The sequence below is a fragment of the Onychomys torridus genome, chromosome 9 (genome assembly GCF_903995425.1).
Source record: "Onychomys torridus chromosome 9, mOncTor1.1, whole genome shotgun sequence".
NCBI classification, from domain to species: Eukaryota; Metazoa; Chordata; class Mammalia; order Rodentia; family Cricetidae; genus Onychomys; species Onychomys torridus.
Window position 1 is genome coordinate 84,009,537 of NC_050451.1, and position 18,301 is coordinate 84,027,837.

At 36.8% G+C, this 18,301-nt stretch overlaps 1 protein-coding gene across 1 annotated transcript in view; it reads right to left on the minus strand.

Moving 5' to 3' along the window:
* Positions 1–11,716: 11,716 nt before the first annotated feature.
* Positions 11,717–18,301, minus strand: part of Klhl1 (kelch like family member 1) — a 351,846-nt gene continuing 345,261 nt past the window's right edge. The window contains exons 10-11 of the mRNA XM_036199577.1: positions 17,004–17,175; positions 11,717–12,847 (exon numbers count right to left, since the gene is read on the minus strand). Coding sequence (XP_036055470.1) covers positions 12,788–12,847; positions 17,004–17,175 — 232 coding nt within the window. The 3' untranslated portion in view covers positions 11,717–12,787. The remainder of the gene's footprint in view (positions 12,848–17,003; positions 17,176–18,301) is intronic.

The following is an 18,301-nucleotide window of genomic DNA, read 5'->3' on the forward strand; positions in this document are numbered from 1 at the left end:
CTTATGTTCTCACTCTGAGCAGTTATCAATTTGCAAATAGCATCCTGGCTAGGGATGGAAATAGGAAGACTGATTTAAAAAAAAAAATAATATGTGTTTGGGATGAATGAGGAGCTTATTCAAACAGGTTGGAACAATGAGATGTTTTAAAGAACAAAACAGGGAGGATCAAATCAGATAGTTTGACAAATGAGTGTACTGTGTGTATCGCTCCTTGTGCTGTGAGTGTGCTGCTCCGATTGGTTGATAAATAAAGTACTGATTGGCCAGTAGCCAGGCAGGAAGTATAGGCAGAATAAGCAAACAAGGGGAATTCTGGGGAAAGGAAGGCTGAGGCAGGAGGAGACATCCAAGGAGCAGCATGTAACAGGCACACAGGTAAAGCCATAGAACATGTGGCAACATATAGATTAACAGAAATGGGCGGAGTTCAAATGTAAGAGCTAGTCAGTGGTAGGCCTGAGCTAAAGGCCAAGCAGTTTTAATCAATGTAAGCCTCCATGTGTTTACTTGGGTCTGAGAGGCTGCAGACCAGGTGGGACACAGGAAAACATTTAGCTACATGAGTGTTTGACTACAGTGATTAGCAATAGAGGTGGTATCAATCTGAGATCTGAACAGATAGTTTCAAGTGCTTTCCTGTGGCAGCTTCTGTGCCAGGATATGTTAATGGTAGCCATAACTACAATCTCCTAACAGGCTACCTACCACATTTTATGATTACTTTCTTCACAATGTTCTGGTTTCATTTACTGGTTATCATTAGGAATAACAACAAAGACCATTTTAATCCTGGATACTTTCATATACATATTTTTTTCATGTCAAAAAGATTCTAACTTACATTTTTAATTCATTTTTGTTCCAGTACATTAGATTTACTACAACATTACAAAATACAAGTAAGCTCAGTATGTTAGAAATATTGAAATATATATATTTCATTTGGTGTTGGGCACCCCAGTCACATATTCTCTGAAGTTTGACTAGTTGTGGATGTCTATAATAGTTTCTGTTGCTTGGAAAAGGAAGCTTATTTGATGAGGGGTGAGACATATGTTTATCTGTGTTTACAAGGATAAATATTTATAAATAGAAATTATGTAAGTTTCAGAATTGTGCAACAGTAAGTTCTTCTGTCTATGACCTATATAGATGTAGACAGTTGGCTAGAGTTTAGAGTACCACTTATGAATTTTTTTCCTGTTGAGTAGACCTTTTGTCCAACTGGAGAGCTGTTGGCTACCTTCAAGATAAAGGTGCCACTACTTCACCATTATGTATATGTTGCTAGTCTGTCCACTGTTATAGATCATAGGTTTGACAGCTTGGTAGGCCTGTTGATCGCTCCTCTCATTTGTCAGCTTGGTCAGCATTTTCTGAGTCTAGGAGAGCCATTTTTCAGAGAGGAGGCTTGCAGGTCAGTTCCCTTTATATTGCTCCAAGTCAGGTGTTCAAAATATGTGGTATCTCTAGCAATAGGACCTTGCCTTCAAATCCTGGGAGGCAATTAGCAGCTATGTGAAAGCCTGTATTGTTTGGGGGTCTCTTGCACTCGATTGACTTACAATGGGAGAGGAGGTTTGGGACTATGTTTGGTACTGGGTTTTCTGACAGGTAGTCTATGACTCCTGTGGGAAACATTGTCACAAATAGTGCACCTTCATTTACACTATATATATTTCCACATGCATGCACACACACACACACATATGTTTGCTTTTGTAGTGTAAATTTTTTTTTTTTTTGTTTTTTTTTTTTTTTTTGGTTTTTCGAGACAGGGTTTCTCTGTGTAGCTTTGCGCCTGACCTGGAACTCGCTTTGGAGACCAGGCTGGCCTCCAACTCACAGAGATCCGCCTGACTCTGCCTCCCGAGTGCTGGGATTAAAGGCGTGTGCCACCACTGCCCGGCTTTTGTAGTGTAATTTTAGGTAAATGTAAAATAGTATGCTGTCCTATGTTACTTTTCAAACTTCTTCAGTATTCTATGTCTTCTCCACCTCCTTTTCCCTCTCCATTGCCATGCTTTCCTGCTCTTCATTCAATGACCCTATGCCTTGCTTTTTTTCTTCATTATACTTGTGTTCCCACTCAAGAATTCCTTCTCCCCTTCACCAAGTCCCTTTTTATTTTCCTGGTTTCTGTCATCCCCACACTCATGGTTCAGGGAAAATATAGCTAAAGAAGCCATAAGGATTATGAGATCCAGAGACCCAGGAAAATGGCTTTTAGTGTCACAAAGACATGACAAGGAAAATAGAGCATGAACTTTGGACAATATGATTAGCTGAATACAACTAATATAACGTTGACACCATTGACTTGCCAATGTGTACGGTTGTGGTAATTCTGTGTTTGGTCCAATGACCAATAGGATGGAGCATTCTGGCCTGATGGGCATGATTTTCTCTGGTCTATGTGACCACTTAAAAATTGTGGGGCAAGAGTTGCAAGCTCTTTTGGGTGGTGGAGCAGGAGCGAGCTGCGGAGAAGCGTGGCTTGTAGTTTGGTTCCCATCACCCTTGGGCAGAACAGCAGGATGACAGCTGGATCAGCAGTAGCATCTAAGTTGTTCTGTGTTGTGAGTGTACCTTATAGATTTTACTCCTTAATAAATCTCACCTGGCCCATTTTACCTGTTTTACCTCAGTGTCCCGTTTTAGTGGACAGGGCAAATTCTACATGTTCTCAACTCTGCATGAAGAGCTGCATGTGGTTATTTGATGCTGAGAGCGGGATATTCTTTCTTCTCCATGGAAAAGCTTCTACATAAGAATTGTCAGGTAATTTATTGTTCTATCAATCTTCTAGGAAGAATCACTTTACTATTGTGCTTTTATATATCCTAGAAATTCTTCAGATTACATTTATATGAACTTATATCCATTATCAAATAATTTACAAAAATTAGTCAGAGACCTCATTAGCCTATGAATGTGTTTCTTACAGTGCTTTTCCCACAGAGTAAAATTTAATGTTTCATTATTATTATTTAATTATTGTTTTTTAATTTAATTTAATTTTTTTATAAATTTTAATTTAATTTAATTATTGTTAATTATTTATTTAATTATCATTACACATTGTTAAACTTTTCATTTTATGGGATCTTATGTCTCATAAGGGCTTTTAAGGAAGTATATATTGTACATTGATATTTACTATTATTTTTAATAGATTGTCCACAAGAAGAACAGGGTAGGAGTTGAAAATAAAGTAAATAAATTAAAGTATAAATTTTATTGCAAGCAATGTTTAAAATTTCTAATAGATAATTTTCTGAAACTCTATGTAAATTAATATACATTTTTAAAAGAACAGAAAGTTATAGTAGATGTTGACATATATAAAATTAAAATTATGAACACAAATGAAAGAAATGATAAAGAAAAGTTGTTTGTGAAAATGATAAGGTAAATTGAGTCCACCTGCTGTGAAAAGGATCATAGTAACTAAAGCTGAGGAAAGTGATCAGGGACACTTACTAAGATGTAATTAAAATACTTGCTTTCATAACTTGATAAACAGTTTTGGCAGTTCCTGATATTTTATATATATATTTCTTATTTTTTGGTGTTTTATTTTATTTTTATTTTTTGAGGTTATAAAGTAACTATGTTTCTCTCTTGTCCTTCTAACATCCATACCTTTATATATACCCCTTTTACTATGCTTCTGATTCATGGCCTCTTCTTTCATTTGCTGTTATTGAGTGTGTATATATATTCCTAAATCTAACTTGATTAGTTCTTATAGTGTTATTATATGTATATTTTTTCAGATCTGATCATTTGGCATTGGACAACCAACTTCTCCCTGCTTTCCTTAGTTGCCTATCATTCATTGTATAAGGTTGAGGCCTCACAGGTTTTTCCCAATCCCCTTTGCCATGTCCATTGGTGTGGTTTTTGTTCAGCTTGTATTTGAACAGTCATGTTGGTGAGACTTTATGATTGTATCGTCTGACATTTATGAGACACAATCCCACAGAAAACTCTGTGCTGTAACAGGAATCTTAAAAGGTCTTATAATAAAAAACCCAGAGCCAGGTATTGGGGTGAAAGCTGAAAGATCAGAGAAGCAGATCAAGCCACATCCAATCTCACCTCCCCAGCCCCTCAGCCTCAAGAGAGCAAGTTCCTGTTACCTCATGATATATATATATATATCTTCCCAGGAATAAAGGTGTGTGTCACTGCTGCCTAGTTCTGTTCTCTCATGTAGCCCAGTGTGTCCTTGAACTCACAGAGATTCAGACAGATCTCTGCCTTCTGAGTGATAGGATTAAAGGTGTGTGCCACCACTGCCTGACCTCTATGTCTAATTTAGTGGCTAGCTTGTCCTCTGATCCCCAGGTAGGCTTTACTGGAGTACACAATATACCACCCCAATATGCTCCTCTGAATCTTGAAATGATTTTGTCCCCTTTTCTACAATATTCCTTGAGACCAAGGTATGGGAGTGTTTTGTAAACATATCCAGTGGGACCAGCATCCACAACTTTGCATTTTGATTGGTTGTGGCTTTTTGTAGTGTTTCCATCAGTTGCAAAGAGAAGTTTCCTTGATGAGAGTTAAAAACAATTATCTCTAGTTATAAGGACAAATATTTATAGACTGTTGTTAATGATCTTGCTGGTTTTGTAAAGTAGTGGCTATTGATTCTTCTCCAATAACCATGACTTCACTAGCAGTGTGTAGTTGGCTACGTTTCCAGTACCAGGTGGTCTTAATTCCAATTAGAGAGATATTGGTTACCAGCAAGTTGTGGGCCACTACAATACCAGTAGGTTTATCATGCCATGCTGGTTGTTGATGGGTATTTGAATACATGAAAATATTTATTCTTCTCTTTCTAAGGTGAAACAGAGGAGACCTCCATGAGTAAACTGGGGATGAGCAGCAGAAATAGAGGGTAGGGGATTGGGATGAGAACATGAGGTAATGTTATGGCCGAGCTGAGGGAGGGTCGGAGTGGGAGAGCAATGAACATCCCGACAGAGTGAGGCACTACAGGGTAAGGGAGAAACCTGATGCTAGGAAAAATTCCCAGGAATCCACAAGGACAACCCCAGATCAGACTACTAGCAATAGTGATGAGGGTGCCTGAACTGGCCTACCCTGGTAATCAGATTGGTGAATACCATAACTGTCATCATAGAGCCTTCTTCCAGTAAATGATAGAAGCTGATGCAGAGTTCCACAACCTAGCACCAGGCTGAGCTATGGGAGTCCAGTCAAAGAGAGAGAAAAGGAAATTTTATGAGCAAGGGAGGGTCAAGATCGTGATGGGGAAATCTACAGAGACAACTGAACCAAGCTTGTGGGAATTCAGTCACTTTAGACTGACAGCTGTGGAACCATCATGTGACAAAACTGGGCCCTCTGCAAACGAGAGACAGTTGTATAGCTGAATCTGTTTGAGGGGCCCCTGGCAGTGGGATCAGGATCTATTCCTGGTGTGTGAGCTGGCTTTCTGGATCCCATACCTATTGTCGGACACCTAGCTCACCCTTGATGCACAGGGAAGGGCCTCAGTCCTGCTTGAATTGAATGAGCCAGGCTTAGCTGTCCCACCATGGGAGGACTTACCCTTTTGGAGGGTAGCACAAGAAGTAGGTCAAGGGGGAATACAGAGGAAGTAGGATGAGTGACGAGAGAGGGATCTGCGGTTGTACTGTAAAATGAATAAAAAAATTAAAAATGAAAATATTAATTTTGTGAATATGGATGTTTTACATGTGTATTATGTGTATTACATATTTTTAGTGAGTACATGAATCTACTTGAACTGAATTTACAGACTGCTATGAGGACTGAACCTAGGGATTCAGTATGAACAACAAGTGTTACCCACCAATGTTTATCTGTGCGGCATAAGCCCACAAACCCTATGAAAATACTTCTTAATCAGCTAAATTTCTTTAGAATATAGGGAAGTGTATTACAACAAATTTATTATTTCTATATTTGCATGTGACATCACTTTAACAATTTACTGAATTATGCATTCTGTTGTTATTAATGTCTTTCATGTAATCACTACAACCTAACTGTCCTTCAATTTTGGACTTAAAATGCAGATTTCTTTTGTGTATATTCCTTGTAACTTCATTTTTTTACTTTATTAAGTATACCGTAAAAACCCATCACAAAAATGTTTATGATATCAAACTTTATATTCAGTTAATACCAATATTATTTAATTAATGAGACATTTCCCATTTAGGCAAGAATCTAGCTATTGTGACAGACACAACTCATCTTCGTGAGTTAAATTGCAGTTTTCACAGCATAGCATCTTGAGGAATAGAGAGTGATAGGTCGCCAGAGAATTTAGATTTAATGGAAACATCTCCTCTGGGCACAATGTCATGAACTCAAAGACAAAACAAAACAAAACAAACTATGAAAAACTTTCCTCTATTTTCTAAGTATTCATCTTTGGCTATCAATATCACTATTGTATATATATATATATATATTTTATGGAATCATTTTGCTTCTATTTCGTGAACTACATCTATATTTTGTTTAGTGTTTCTGTTTCCTTTAAGAGTTGTTCTAAGAAAATAGACATATCTCAATATAGCATTCTGGTGCAATCAACAGAACTTTTACATTAAGAAGAGAGATGACTCAGTAGGTAAGAGCACTGGCTGCTCTTCCAGAGGACCTGAGTTCACTTCCCAGCACCTACATGGCAAATAATAACTGATTGTAATTCCAATTTCAGGGGATTTGAAACCTTCACATAGACATGCATGCAGGCAAAACACCAATGCACATGAAATAAAAATAAATAAATTTTAAAAATCTATTTAATAAACATTGCCAATATGTCTTACTCTTTTTAAAGTTGAAAACAAGGGAAAATGAAAAAGTCAGGATAGTATATGAAGAATGCGATGTTCTAAAAAATGTGTAAAATAAATATATGACATACTCATTATTTGGTTGTGGTATTAGTCATTGAGGACAACTGTGAAGAAAAATAGTGCAGTCTAAACGGACAGCTCAACAAGGCTTTTCTTCAAGTGCAGAATGCAGAAGCCACATGTCAAGACTCTATGGCACTGGGTTTTAGGTGAGAGCTCTCTTCCTGGCTCTGGGTGCCTGTTCTTCCCTCATCATGCCATTCCTCTATGCACACTCACATTGACATTGAAAACTGGAACAAACTCTATAGTTTCTTTGCTAAGGATACTAATCTTATTGGTATTTGTTCCTTCCATTATGATTTCATTCAATAGTAAATCTCTCTTTAGATGTAGCATCTCCAAAGATACCCATAATGGCTATTAGGGATTTGATATTAATATTGAAAAAATACAGATTGTTAGTGTATAACAATTCTATAGTACCCAGCAACAAAGAAAAATGTCCTAGTAGACAAAGTATAGACAGTGTGATTAAATTAATGACTTACAATGGCATGGAAATTACAGAAATTATTCATTAAAATTTATTCTTCAATAAAATGAATCCAAAGGACAATTATTTTGGACCACTTAATAAAACAATGTTAATATTATGGTTATCTTTGAATAATTTTATTTATTTATCTATTATTCATATTTATTTGTATGTGTGAGTAGTATTCCATTGTGTATATGTGCCATATTTTCTTTATCCATTCTTCAGTTGAGGGGCATCTAGGTTGTTTCCAGGTTCTTGCCATTACAAATAATACTGATATGAACATAGTTGAGCATGTGTCCTTGTGGTAATATTGAGCATTCCTTGGGTATATGCTGAAGAGTGGTATAACTGGGTCTTGAGGAAGACTTATGCCAAATTTTCTGCAAAACTGCCATACTGATTTCCAGTGGCTGTACAAGTTTGTATTCCCACCAACAGTGGAGGATTGTTCCCCCTTCTTCACATCCTCTCCAACATAAGCTGTCTTCAGTGTTTTTAATCTTAGCTCTTCTGACAGGTGTAAGATGGTATCTCAGAGTTGTTTGGAAAAGACGCTAGGAGAGACACATGGATGATCCTGTGAAGAGAAGTGGAAAAGATCTACTGGATGGCGGGGGGGGGGGGGGTGGCAGAGGGTGAGGAATGGGGGTTGAGAGCATAGGGAAATGGGAGGGTCAAGATGAAACAGGGACAGAGTGGGAGGGCAAGGAGGAAGATACCATGATAGATGAAGACATCATGGGAATAAGGAGAGGTAGGGTGCTGGGGAGGCTCTCAGGAATCCACAGAGTTGACCTCACCTTGGTCTGCTGGCAGTGGTCCAGAGGGTACCTGGACCGGTCTACTCTGGTGACCAGTCTAGCAAATAACCTAGCTGTCATCATAGAGCCTTTGTCCAGTGACAGATGGAGGCAGATACAGAGATCCACAGCCAGGCACCAGGCTGAGCTTCAGGAATCCAATTGATGAGAGAGAGGAGAGATACTGCAGGTGAGGGACATCGAGATCATGATGGGAGGACGTGTTGAGATGACTGGCCACACTAGTGGAAGCCCATGAACTGTGGACTGGTGGCTATAGAGCCCCCATGGGACTGGACTAGGCCCTCTGGATACGGAAGATGGTTGTTTGGCTAGAACCGTTTTGGGGGCACCCAGGCAGGGGGATTGGGATCTGTTCCTGGTCTATGAGCAGGCTTCTGCAATCCAGTGCCGATGTTGTGACACCTTGCACAGCCTTGGTGCAGTGGGACGGGGCTTGGATCTGCCTAGGCTCAATGTGCTGGGCTCTGCTGACTCCCCATGGGAGACTTTAATTTGGGGGATGCGGGGATGTTGGGTGGCTTCGGAAAGAGGGCTGGGGGGGGGGGAGGAGGGAGGAGGGCGTATCTATGGATAGCATGTGGAGTGAGTAGAAATTTTCTTAATAAAGAAAAATGAAAAAAATTAATAAAAGAAACTATAAGTAGCAATGAAACAGTTAGCTACATGTATATCAGTCTATAGATGAATATCATATTTACTAAATTTATATGTAGTCTTTACTTATGCTGTAATTAGCATGAAAATAATATAGTATATCAACTAATGAATGTAATTTATTTCCTAATGAAAAAAAAAGAAAATGATCTCTGCACACTGGGATGAATAATTTGTCATTGGAGGATGTCAACATTGTCACACGTAATTCTCTTATTCCAAATAATGGAATTAACAGAAATGAGTTTTAATATTCTGCATCTAAGAGCTATTTAATAGAAAATTAATGTTCTTGATTTTCATGCAAACAATAAAAAATATTTGAGCTGTGTACAAGGCATTTTTGATAACAGCATTTTCAGTAACCAAAAATGTAATAAAATATTCTCAGAGTGACAATAATATTGAGAAAGCACTTTGTTTTGCTTTGAAATTAGTTTAGTTCTTTTATGGGCATTTAATCTCATTTGTGACATACAGTAATGGGAAGTCACCCAGATATTTAACTACAGAGAGTGTATACTTTCTCCAACAAGGAAAGTGTCAAATATAATACATCAGGTACATAGAATGGGAAAAGTTGCCATTGTCAGTTTTATTGACTTAATTCACTGAAATCTCTATAACTTAACAAAAAGCTATATCATACCAGTTCAAAAATTAATAATGGCTGTGTTAAGAATATTGATATTTCAAAGGTAAATTTAAGTTTAGCTTTTTATCTCATCATAATACTTCACATAATCTGAGAGTTTATATCCCAAGCTATCCTCTATTGTTCTCATGAAGCAAATTAGATCCAGATAGCTATAGTGTATGATAAAAGCAGCTCTGGGCATACATAACCCATACTGGGAGATGTTTGAGGCAATAAAATAGTTCGTTGAAAAATTACATCCCATACAAAAGTACTTATTTGTAGAATGGATGATAATTGGAGGATTCAGCTTCTTGAAGTCTCCACAGAAAGCAGGTACAGATTAAGGTTCATGTCATTAACATTCAAAGGTGTTATTTTTTCAGGCAATGAAAAGTGTATGTGGTGGGGACTGGGCAAGGGATGGTGCCTACAGAGAAGTGTGTTTGATTTTTCTACCAAATTGCTCTGTTTCTTTTTCTTTTTTTTAAATCAGGAATTCAGGTAAAAAACAAAACCAAAACCAAACCAAAACAAAACAAAAAACAAAGCCCATTGACTAAATCCCTGAAACCACGAGGTACAATAATATTTTCCTCCTCTAAATGGGTCTCTCAGACTTTTGGCCATTGTAACAGAAAAATAACTAGTAATGTTTGTCTAAAACGATATGTGAATGCTGGCATACTTTTACATCTTCAACATAAAAGTAATAGACAGCAGTTAAACATAGTTTCAAAGCAAGAAAATCAGACTTATGGAAAACATTCCATCTATGACCTATACAGTTTAGGAATTGCTCTGATTGGGTAACTGTGAAATGGAAGATATGTGCATAGAAAAGCTGGGATTGCATGCACCATACACTATGTTGGAGAAGCAGAGGCAATTATAAATTCAGCACCTGTACTACAGAGCACTGGATGAGGAGGTGGGTCTATTATAGAAAGCTGATGGAGTGAATGGACATGTCCTACATTGCTGAAGGAGGAACTGAGCTAGCTAATCTCAATAGGGGAGTCTCTTGAGGGGAACAATCTCAGACTGTAGCTAACCTGTAGGAGAAGTCTGTGGTTTGTAATTTCTGAAAACATTTTTAACATCTTTGCTTGTACAGGAAAAATGTTTGCCATTCTCCTGGGCCTGATCTGGGAAGGCCTTGCTATTCCTTAGTCTGAGGCATTGGAGTTCTTGATGTGGCTCTGCTTATGTCATGAATGTTCATTTACATAGGGGTACTCTCATTTCCCACACCTTCATAAAAATGGGTCTTGAACAAAATAAATTGTAATCCATAATATAAAGAGTCATGTACTCCATAAGACTACAGCTCCCTAAGAAGAAGCAAAATAATTTTGGGGTGTTTTAAACACATTCCATTTATTTAATGTTTCTACACATCTAAACAGGCCTATTTTGACCATATAATTTTATCTTCGGAATATGAAAGAACTAACCAGATTGTTTCTTTTTTAAAATGTTTTGTTTTATTAGTGTTTTTTTCTAAATATATATGTAAAAGTAAAACTTAATTATTACTTGTATAAAATATCTTCTTCATTTGACCACTGCATATTAATTGCTTTCTAATAGTCCTCCTCTGAAATACTAGATAAAATGATAATGGTGAGAATTTTTGTATATGCATGTATATTTGATATGTATGGGATCAGAGGTACCTGTGTGTCACAACATATACATGGAAGCCAGAGGAAAACTTCAGGTGTTTTTTCTTGAGTTACATCTTGCTTGAGATAAGTCTCTTCCTGCTCATCACTGCTCAAGGCAAAACTAGTTGGTCCTGGGGCTTCTGGGACTTCTGGGGCTTCTGCTGTCTCTCTGTCTCATACAAGGATATAGGAGTACAAGATACCACATCTGACTTTGAATGGGTTCTGGGGATCTGATCTCAGACCCGCATACTAGTATGGCAAGTACTTTATACAAGCCATCTGAAAAGTTTCTACTACTAGGAAGCTAATAATAAATGGTGACCACTCAAAAGCAGGGAACTTGTATCAGAGGAAGTAACAGTGAAAACATAACTCATCAAATGAGAGAAAATATTAGTAAATTTTATGCAGACATTCACACATGGACACACACACACACCTACAATAGAACAAACTTGTCAACTTTTTTACCTTGTATAAAAGATAAATGAAGAAAGATACAGTGATAAAAGCAAATGCTCTATCATTTATTAACTATCCTTAAAATTTACATGGACACATATTAATGATGGTACATAAAAGTTCCACATTCTTCTTTAGAACAATTACAGACATTTGGTTTAAAATAATGTACATATCAATGTGAGATGTTTGAAAATGAGTAATGAAAATCTGTAGTCAGCCATCCTAGCAGTTATAATCACCCCAATTTAATGACTTGGAAACTTTTGTCTCAAAATTCTAAGTTTTGTTTTAAAGAACAAGCTAAGGGACTTGAGCATGCAGTGGGTATATTAACATTCAGAATAACTAGCATCCATGCTTATACTGAGCTCTGCATGAAGTGAATGCCCACAGCCATACTGACTCTTTGGCTCAGTGTGTTGACAGTTCAAAGCGATGTGGGATGCTTAATGAAAAGTCCTTTGTATTTGCCAGTTTCACCTGATGACACAGTTGCAATAAAATCTAGGCATCATCTTGAATACAATATTCAGCAGGGCATATTTGATTAGCAGGGCAGTTTATTTTCTGAATGCAAGAGAAAAACAGTCATCTGTCTCTCTAATTGTTTTCACAGCTGAGGAAAATGAGAAAGAAGCACATTTGTTCCAATAAAACTTCCTGATATCATCACATCCGATTAGGAACACATCAAATCAATCAGATTTTGCAAGATGAAGTATTATAATTTCTAGTCTTGGCAGCCTGTTGGATGTCTTCACAGATTATAAAAACAAGTGAGTGATCTGTCATTAAGGAACTCTCTGTATCACAAATATGGGTCTCTTCTGAGAAACCAGCCTTTGGTAGCTCTAGTTATTGTGTGCTACAATACAAAAACATCACCAGTAACCATTCCTGAACTAACTAATACTTGGCCTGATGTAGTGTCTGTGTTTTCTTCTTTCCTATATTCTGTTTGATCTTTTGCCGCTTTTGGCACCAGCAGCTAAATCTATAAAAATCCTGTTCCTGAGAATTTTTCATCTCAGGAAGTTCTTTCTCATTCTTACCATATGATATAAAATAAGCACAGTAGTCAAGAAAATCCTTCCAAACATTACACAAATTAGTCAAGGTTGCTTGATGACTACCACGCAGGCACCTGCTCTGCCGATGTTCAAGGAAGCCATCTGTTACAAAATGGAACAAGAGACACAGGTTACTATAATAGAGCTCTAGATGAGTTAGACCATATTTGAAAATCATATACGTGAAAATTGTAAACAAATGTGGTTAATTATCCCATTACAGCCACAGATAGTACAATTCAAATGAAAGCACTGAAAATTCTACTTTTAAAATAATGGAATTACTTTTACATTAAGGCAATAAAACATGCAATTACTCATAGAAATTTTTAAACAAAAATACTAAGATTTGAATGAAGTGAATTTAAAATAGAAAAGTTTCCATCAAAGTTTTACTCTTAGACACATTTGTTATATTTTATCATAATAGTTGGGACACTGTAATCACTTTGAAGTTGTTTTCCACAAATATCATATGGAATCAAATGTATTACACACTCATCTTTAGGCACAGACATCTCACCAAAAGTATATTTGATAACTTTTCCATGGATAGTTCATAATTAGATAATTGCTACACTGCTTATTAAATGTGTTTTCAATATGGTGATCATTAAAATGAGCATGTAGAGTTTCCAAAATGATCCTGAATATAAAAGCTGTCAGACTTATATTAAATAAAATTTCAAAAACTTTCTAATTAAATGTGTCTTTTGGAGTTATAATTTTATCTTACCTCTCTCCAAACTTGCTTTCTCCTAGTCACTTTATGCCTTAATAATCCAATAATTGAAATAAAATTCACATTTACTGTTATTGATTTAAATTCTTTATTATATTTTTTGTCAGCTCTCTAGGTTTTTTTGTTTTTGTTTTTCTGTTTGAAGTTGAGTATTTTCCTTTCAAGGTATGTAGAGAATTGTGTTGGAATTTTAATGGAGATTGGGTTGAATCTGTTGATTGCTTTTGGTGAAAAGGCCATTTTTACTATGTTAATCCTACCAATTCATAAGCATGAGAGATACTTTCATCTTCTGATATCTTCAATAAGCTCAGTTGTCATCAGGGAGGCATCACCCAGCAACTGATGGGAGATGATGCAAAGCCTCACAGCCAAACACTAGCTGGAGCCAGGGAAACCCCACGGAAGAGGAGCGGGGAGGAGTGATCATAGGATCCAGAGGGATCAAGGACACCATTAGGATATGGTACACAGAATAAAATGAACAGGGCTCACAGGGGCTCACAGAGACTGAAGCAACAATCACAGACTCAGGTCTTAGCTAGGTCTTCTGCATAGACATTATGGTTGTGTAGCTTGGTTTTCTTGTGGAGTCCTAACGGTGGGAGGTGTGGTTTGTGAGTGTCTCTGGCTCTTTTGCCTACCTTTGGAAACTTTTCCCTCCTACTGGGTTCCCTCGTCCAGCCTTGATATGAAGGTTTGTGCCTAATTGTATTGTAATTTGCTATGCCATATTCAGTTGATATACCTGAGAGACCTGATTTTTTTTTTTTTAAGGGAAAGAGAGGAGGAGTTGATCTGGGTGAGGTAGGGGACTGGGAGTGGGAGGAGTGGAGGGAGGGGAAACTATGGTCAGGATGTAATGTATGAGAGGACAATTAAAAAATTAAAAATGCTTCATTATCTATTCTCTTAAAGAGAGAGTTCTTTAGCATTGTTTTCGGTTATATGTACTGTAGTACCTGTTTATCTCCTCAAACAACGTATTTCAATTTACTTTTGGTTCAGTGAAAACTGGCATGAATTATTCTCCTAGCTCTTACAGATGCTGATTTCTAAAAGCTAAATAATTCTGACATATTTATCCGGTTAACTCACTATCTCTTTTTAGGTTACTTTCAACATTTCATTTAAAGCAGGAAGTTTTCTACATAGTCCATGTAGGATCTATCACAGTGATGAGTATTTTTTTTTGCCAAATATTTTCTCGTTCTGCTTTAAACATTTTGCATTTATAAGACTGGTCCTTTAAACACTTAAAAAAGATTACCTTTTGTTATTTTTACCAACTTAACTCATACATTTTAAAACACTTCCCCTTGTTGTTCCCTCAAGCTTTATAAATTTCATTGTGGTGACCTGAAAAGGTTGGTCACAGAATCCATTAATACAGTCAAGGGAGGGTGTATATGTGGTAACAAGTTTCTTAGCTACTCCTCAACATCTTCCTCTATATAAATTATGTACAAATAAATTCAACTCCAGCACAGGAGAACAATGATAGTACTCAGTTAGTGTATGTGAGATACATCTACACATGCCCTATAGCAGAAACATTGCACACAGCAACGGTAGTATAAGAATCTTCCGAAAGGGTGGAAGCCAGTGCAGTTTTACCTAGGTGAGAGAAATATGATCACTTTACTTTGTTTTCTGAAATACATTGTTTTTCTAACAAAGTGGAAGGATTGAGCTCAATGTTAAATGGCAGAGTAAAGTTCACTAACCTACATATGTGCACATGTGAGTATAGCTTTCTCATAAAACAAATGAAGGTACAATCATGACAATTGTTCCAGGATTATGATTCTATCTAATCTAACATGTTTTTTCAAAATTATATGTATTCTTGAATATTTTCATAGTTTTGGCTTCTTTATTTTAACAGCTAGTCCCTTGTGGGGGCTAGTCAATAGATTTCAATTACTTTAGTGGGTACATGGAGCGAAGTGACCAACCTTATTGGGCAAAGGTAGGTTAGAATAATGAGCATTTCAAAAACATGCTTTATTTTATATATGTAGGTTTATGTGCATGTGTATGTGTCTGACAGGTTTATCCTGATGGCCCTTCAAGACCCCTACAAATCTAAGAGAGGAAAAGATATGTCAGCAAAGTGTTTAATTTAGTATTTCTCTTTTTGGTTCAAAAATATGCTACTATTATCTCAGATATGAAAGTAAAATATTTAATTCAGCAGTTTTAAGATTTATGTTTACTATACTAAAACAAAATTGTAATAAAACTAATTTTGTGTTTGTATAATATTACATGAGCCAAAGATTTAAAAAAATGGATAATGCTCTTCAGGAGGTTTGTACTTCTTATTACCACTCACATTATGTTGATTTCAATTTTAGTGGAATAATGAGCAGAATGATATTTTATAATATTTAATGAAGATATTACATCATATATTTTATGCAACTGTAAATTCTATTTATTACTGTTCATGTGTATTGGTGCTCTGTTTAAACCTCTGAAGTCAGACTTTTTCCTAAAAATCAAACGACACTGAATCTACACTCTATCTGCTGTAGAAACACTAGAGACTTCGTAATGTAAAACATCAAAATATACCCTGTAGCATTTGAGCAAAATAATACATAAAACATTATTCCTGTTTTATTTTTTGGTTTTATGAGACAAGGTTTCTCTGTGTAGTTTTGGTTCCTGTCCTAGATCTCGCTCTGTAGACCAGGCTTGCCTTGAGATCCAGCCTGGCTCTGTCTCCTGTGTGCTGGCATAAAAGGCGTGAGCCATCACAACCAGGCCTATTTTTCTTTTATTCTTATTAAGAAATTTACTATTCATTTTATGTACCAACCACAGGGCCCCCTCTCCTCCCTCCTACTGCCTCCCAGGTTTTCCCCAAAAGCCAACCCCCATTCCCATCCCTTCTAAGACAAGGTCTCCCATGGGGAGACCACTGAACTTTGCTTGACAAAATGGTCCTTCAGGTTCCTGCTTCGCAGAGGAAACTGTCAGACATTCTACAGGACACTGAAAAAAATGACCAAGAGACTCTATCCCTGTGGGCTGAAGACAAATGCCCCAACTTTACAAAGGAGCATTAGGTGACTGTCCATGCTGGAGTTGTCTCTGTCTACCTTGCAAGACTCCCGAAAGTTGCTTGCAAACTTCTCCGGGTTCTCAGGTAATATTATATCTTTCTCAGGTCTTTGATGTGGTTGAAGACTAGATAGTTATAATTTTCTCAGTTATGATAAAAGATAAATTAGATATAAAACCTTGAACTCACAAATATAAGATAGATAGGGTATCTTCTTTAATATTGTAACTGTAATTCTTGCTTGATAATTGTTTTGTTATATGTAATTGTACTATGTAAAAGTTAAAACCTTCCTTAGGACCACTCATAATATATGACTAAATTAATCCCTTTGGTTCAGTGTTCTTACAAGATAAATTGCAATAAGGATAAACATCCTCGAGAAGATGCAGCTTAAATAATTCTGTTTTACATTCAGTTAGTCATACCCACAACAATCTTACCTGTGTCCACTCATTAGTTTGTGGATCATATGATTCCATGGTGTTGAGGTATGTTTGCCCGTCATAGCCACCAACAGCATATAGTCTGTCACCAAGGAGACAGACACCAACAGCATCTCTAGGCATACTCAAAGGAGCTACCATGGTCCATGTGTCTGTTTTTGGATCATACCTAAAATTCAAGGACAATAAAATAAAATTCTAATTATACTCAATTTTATTCTATAAATGATAATTTTTAAAAGTGTTATCTGAGGGTTCCTGGACTAGTCTACTCTAGTGACCAGTCTAGTGAATAGACCATCATCATAGAGCCTTTGTCTAGTGACTGACTTTAAATATAAAAATGCAACCAATAAAACAGCCAAAATATAAATTGACCAATAAAATGCACAGTTATCAAAAGAAAACTACAGAATCAATGCAATTCTCATCAAAATTCCAACATAATTCCTCCCTTTGAGTTCCTATAAAAGCCAAGTCCGATGTCTGTGAACAAGAAAATAAATAACAGCAAACGATGGTTGTTGTTAGCATCGTAAACCAGCACAGTCACTGTGGGAAATCAGTACGGAGTTACCTCCACATCAAAAACGGGACTATCGTATGACTCAGCTATATCTCTCTTTAACATATACCCCAAATACTCTATACATGCTATGACAGATTGCATGTGTACATCCATGTTTACTGTACTAATCGGTGTAGCAAGAAGTGGAGGCAACGAAGATGCTCATCAATGGAAGTAGAGATATTTCAAAGGTGTCATAAATAAAAACAAAAAACTGGAGTTTTACTCATCTGTTAGGAAAATGTACCTATGTAACTTTTGGGAAAATAGATAGAACTAGAAAGTATTAGATTAAGTGAGAAAACCGAGACTCAAAAAGAAAAATAATCACAGATTCTCTCTCACATGAAGGTCCTAAATTTTAATATTGCTACTTTTATAAAGAAGTGGTTTTGATAGTATATGCAGAATGTGAAATTAGAGAGGTGATCAATAGGGAAAGAGGAACAAAAGATATGGAGAAAGGCTGATTAAAAAAAGATCAGATGTGACATGAAAGGAGAAAACTGTAGTGGATAACCATCCCAGCATTGGCCTGGAAGTTCCAACCCCCATTGAGGCTTCAGTAATGATCACGCCCACAAGGCGGGGCAGAGGAGGGAGCGGAAGACCTAGGAGCAGGAGGAGGTGTCTCTCTTGGTTCCGGGACACTGGACACTGGAGGTAGACCGAGCAGAGTTCTCCAGAGAACACCGCCGGATATAACAGGAATCTTAAAAGGTCTTAT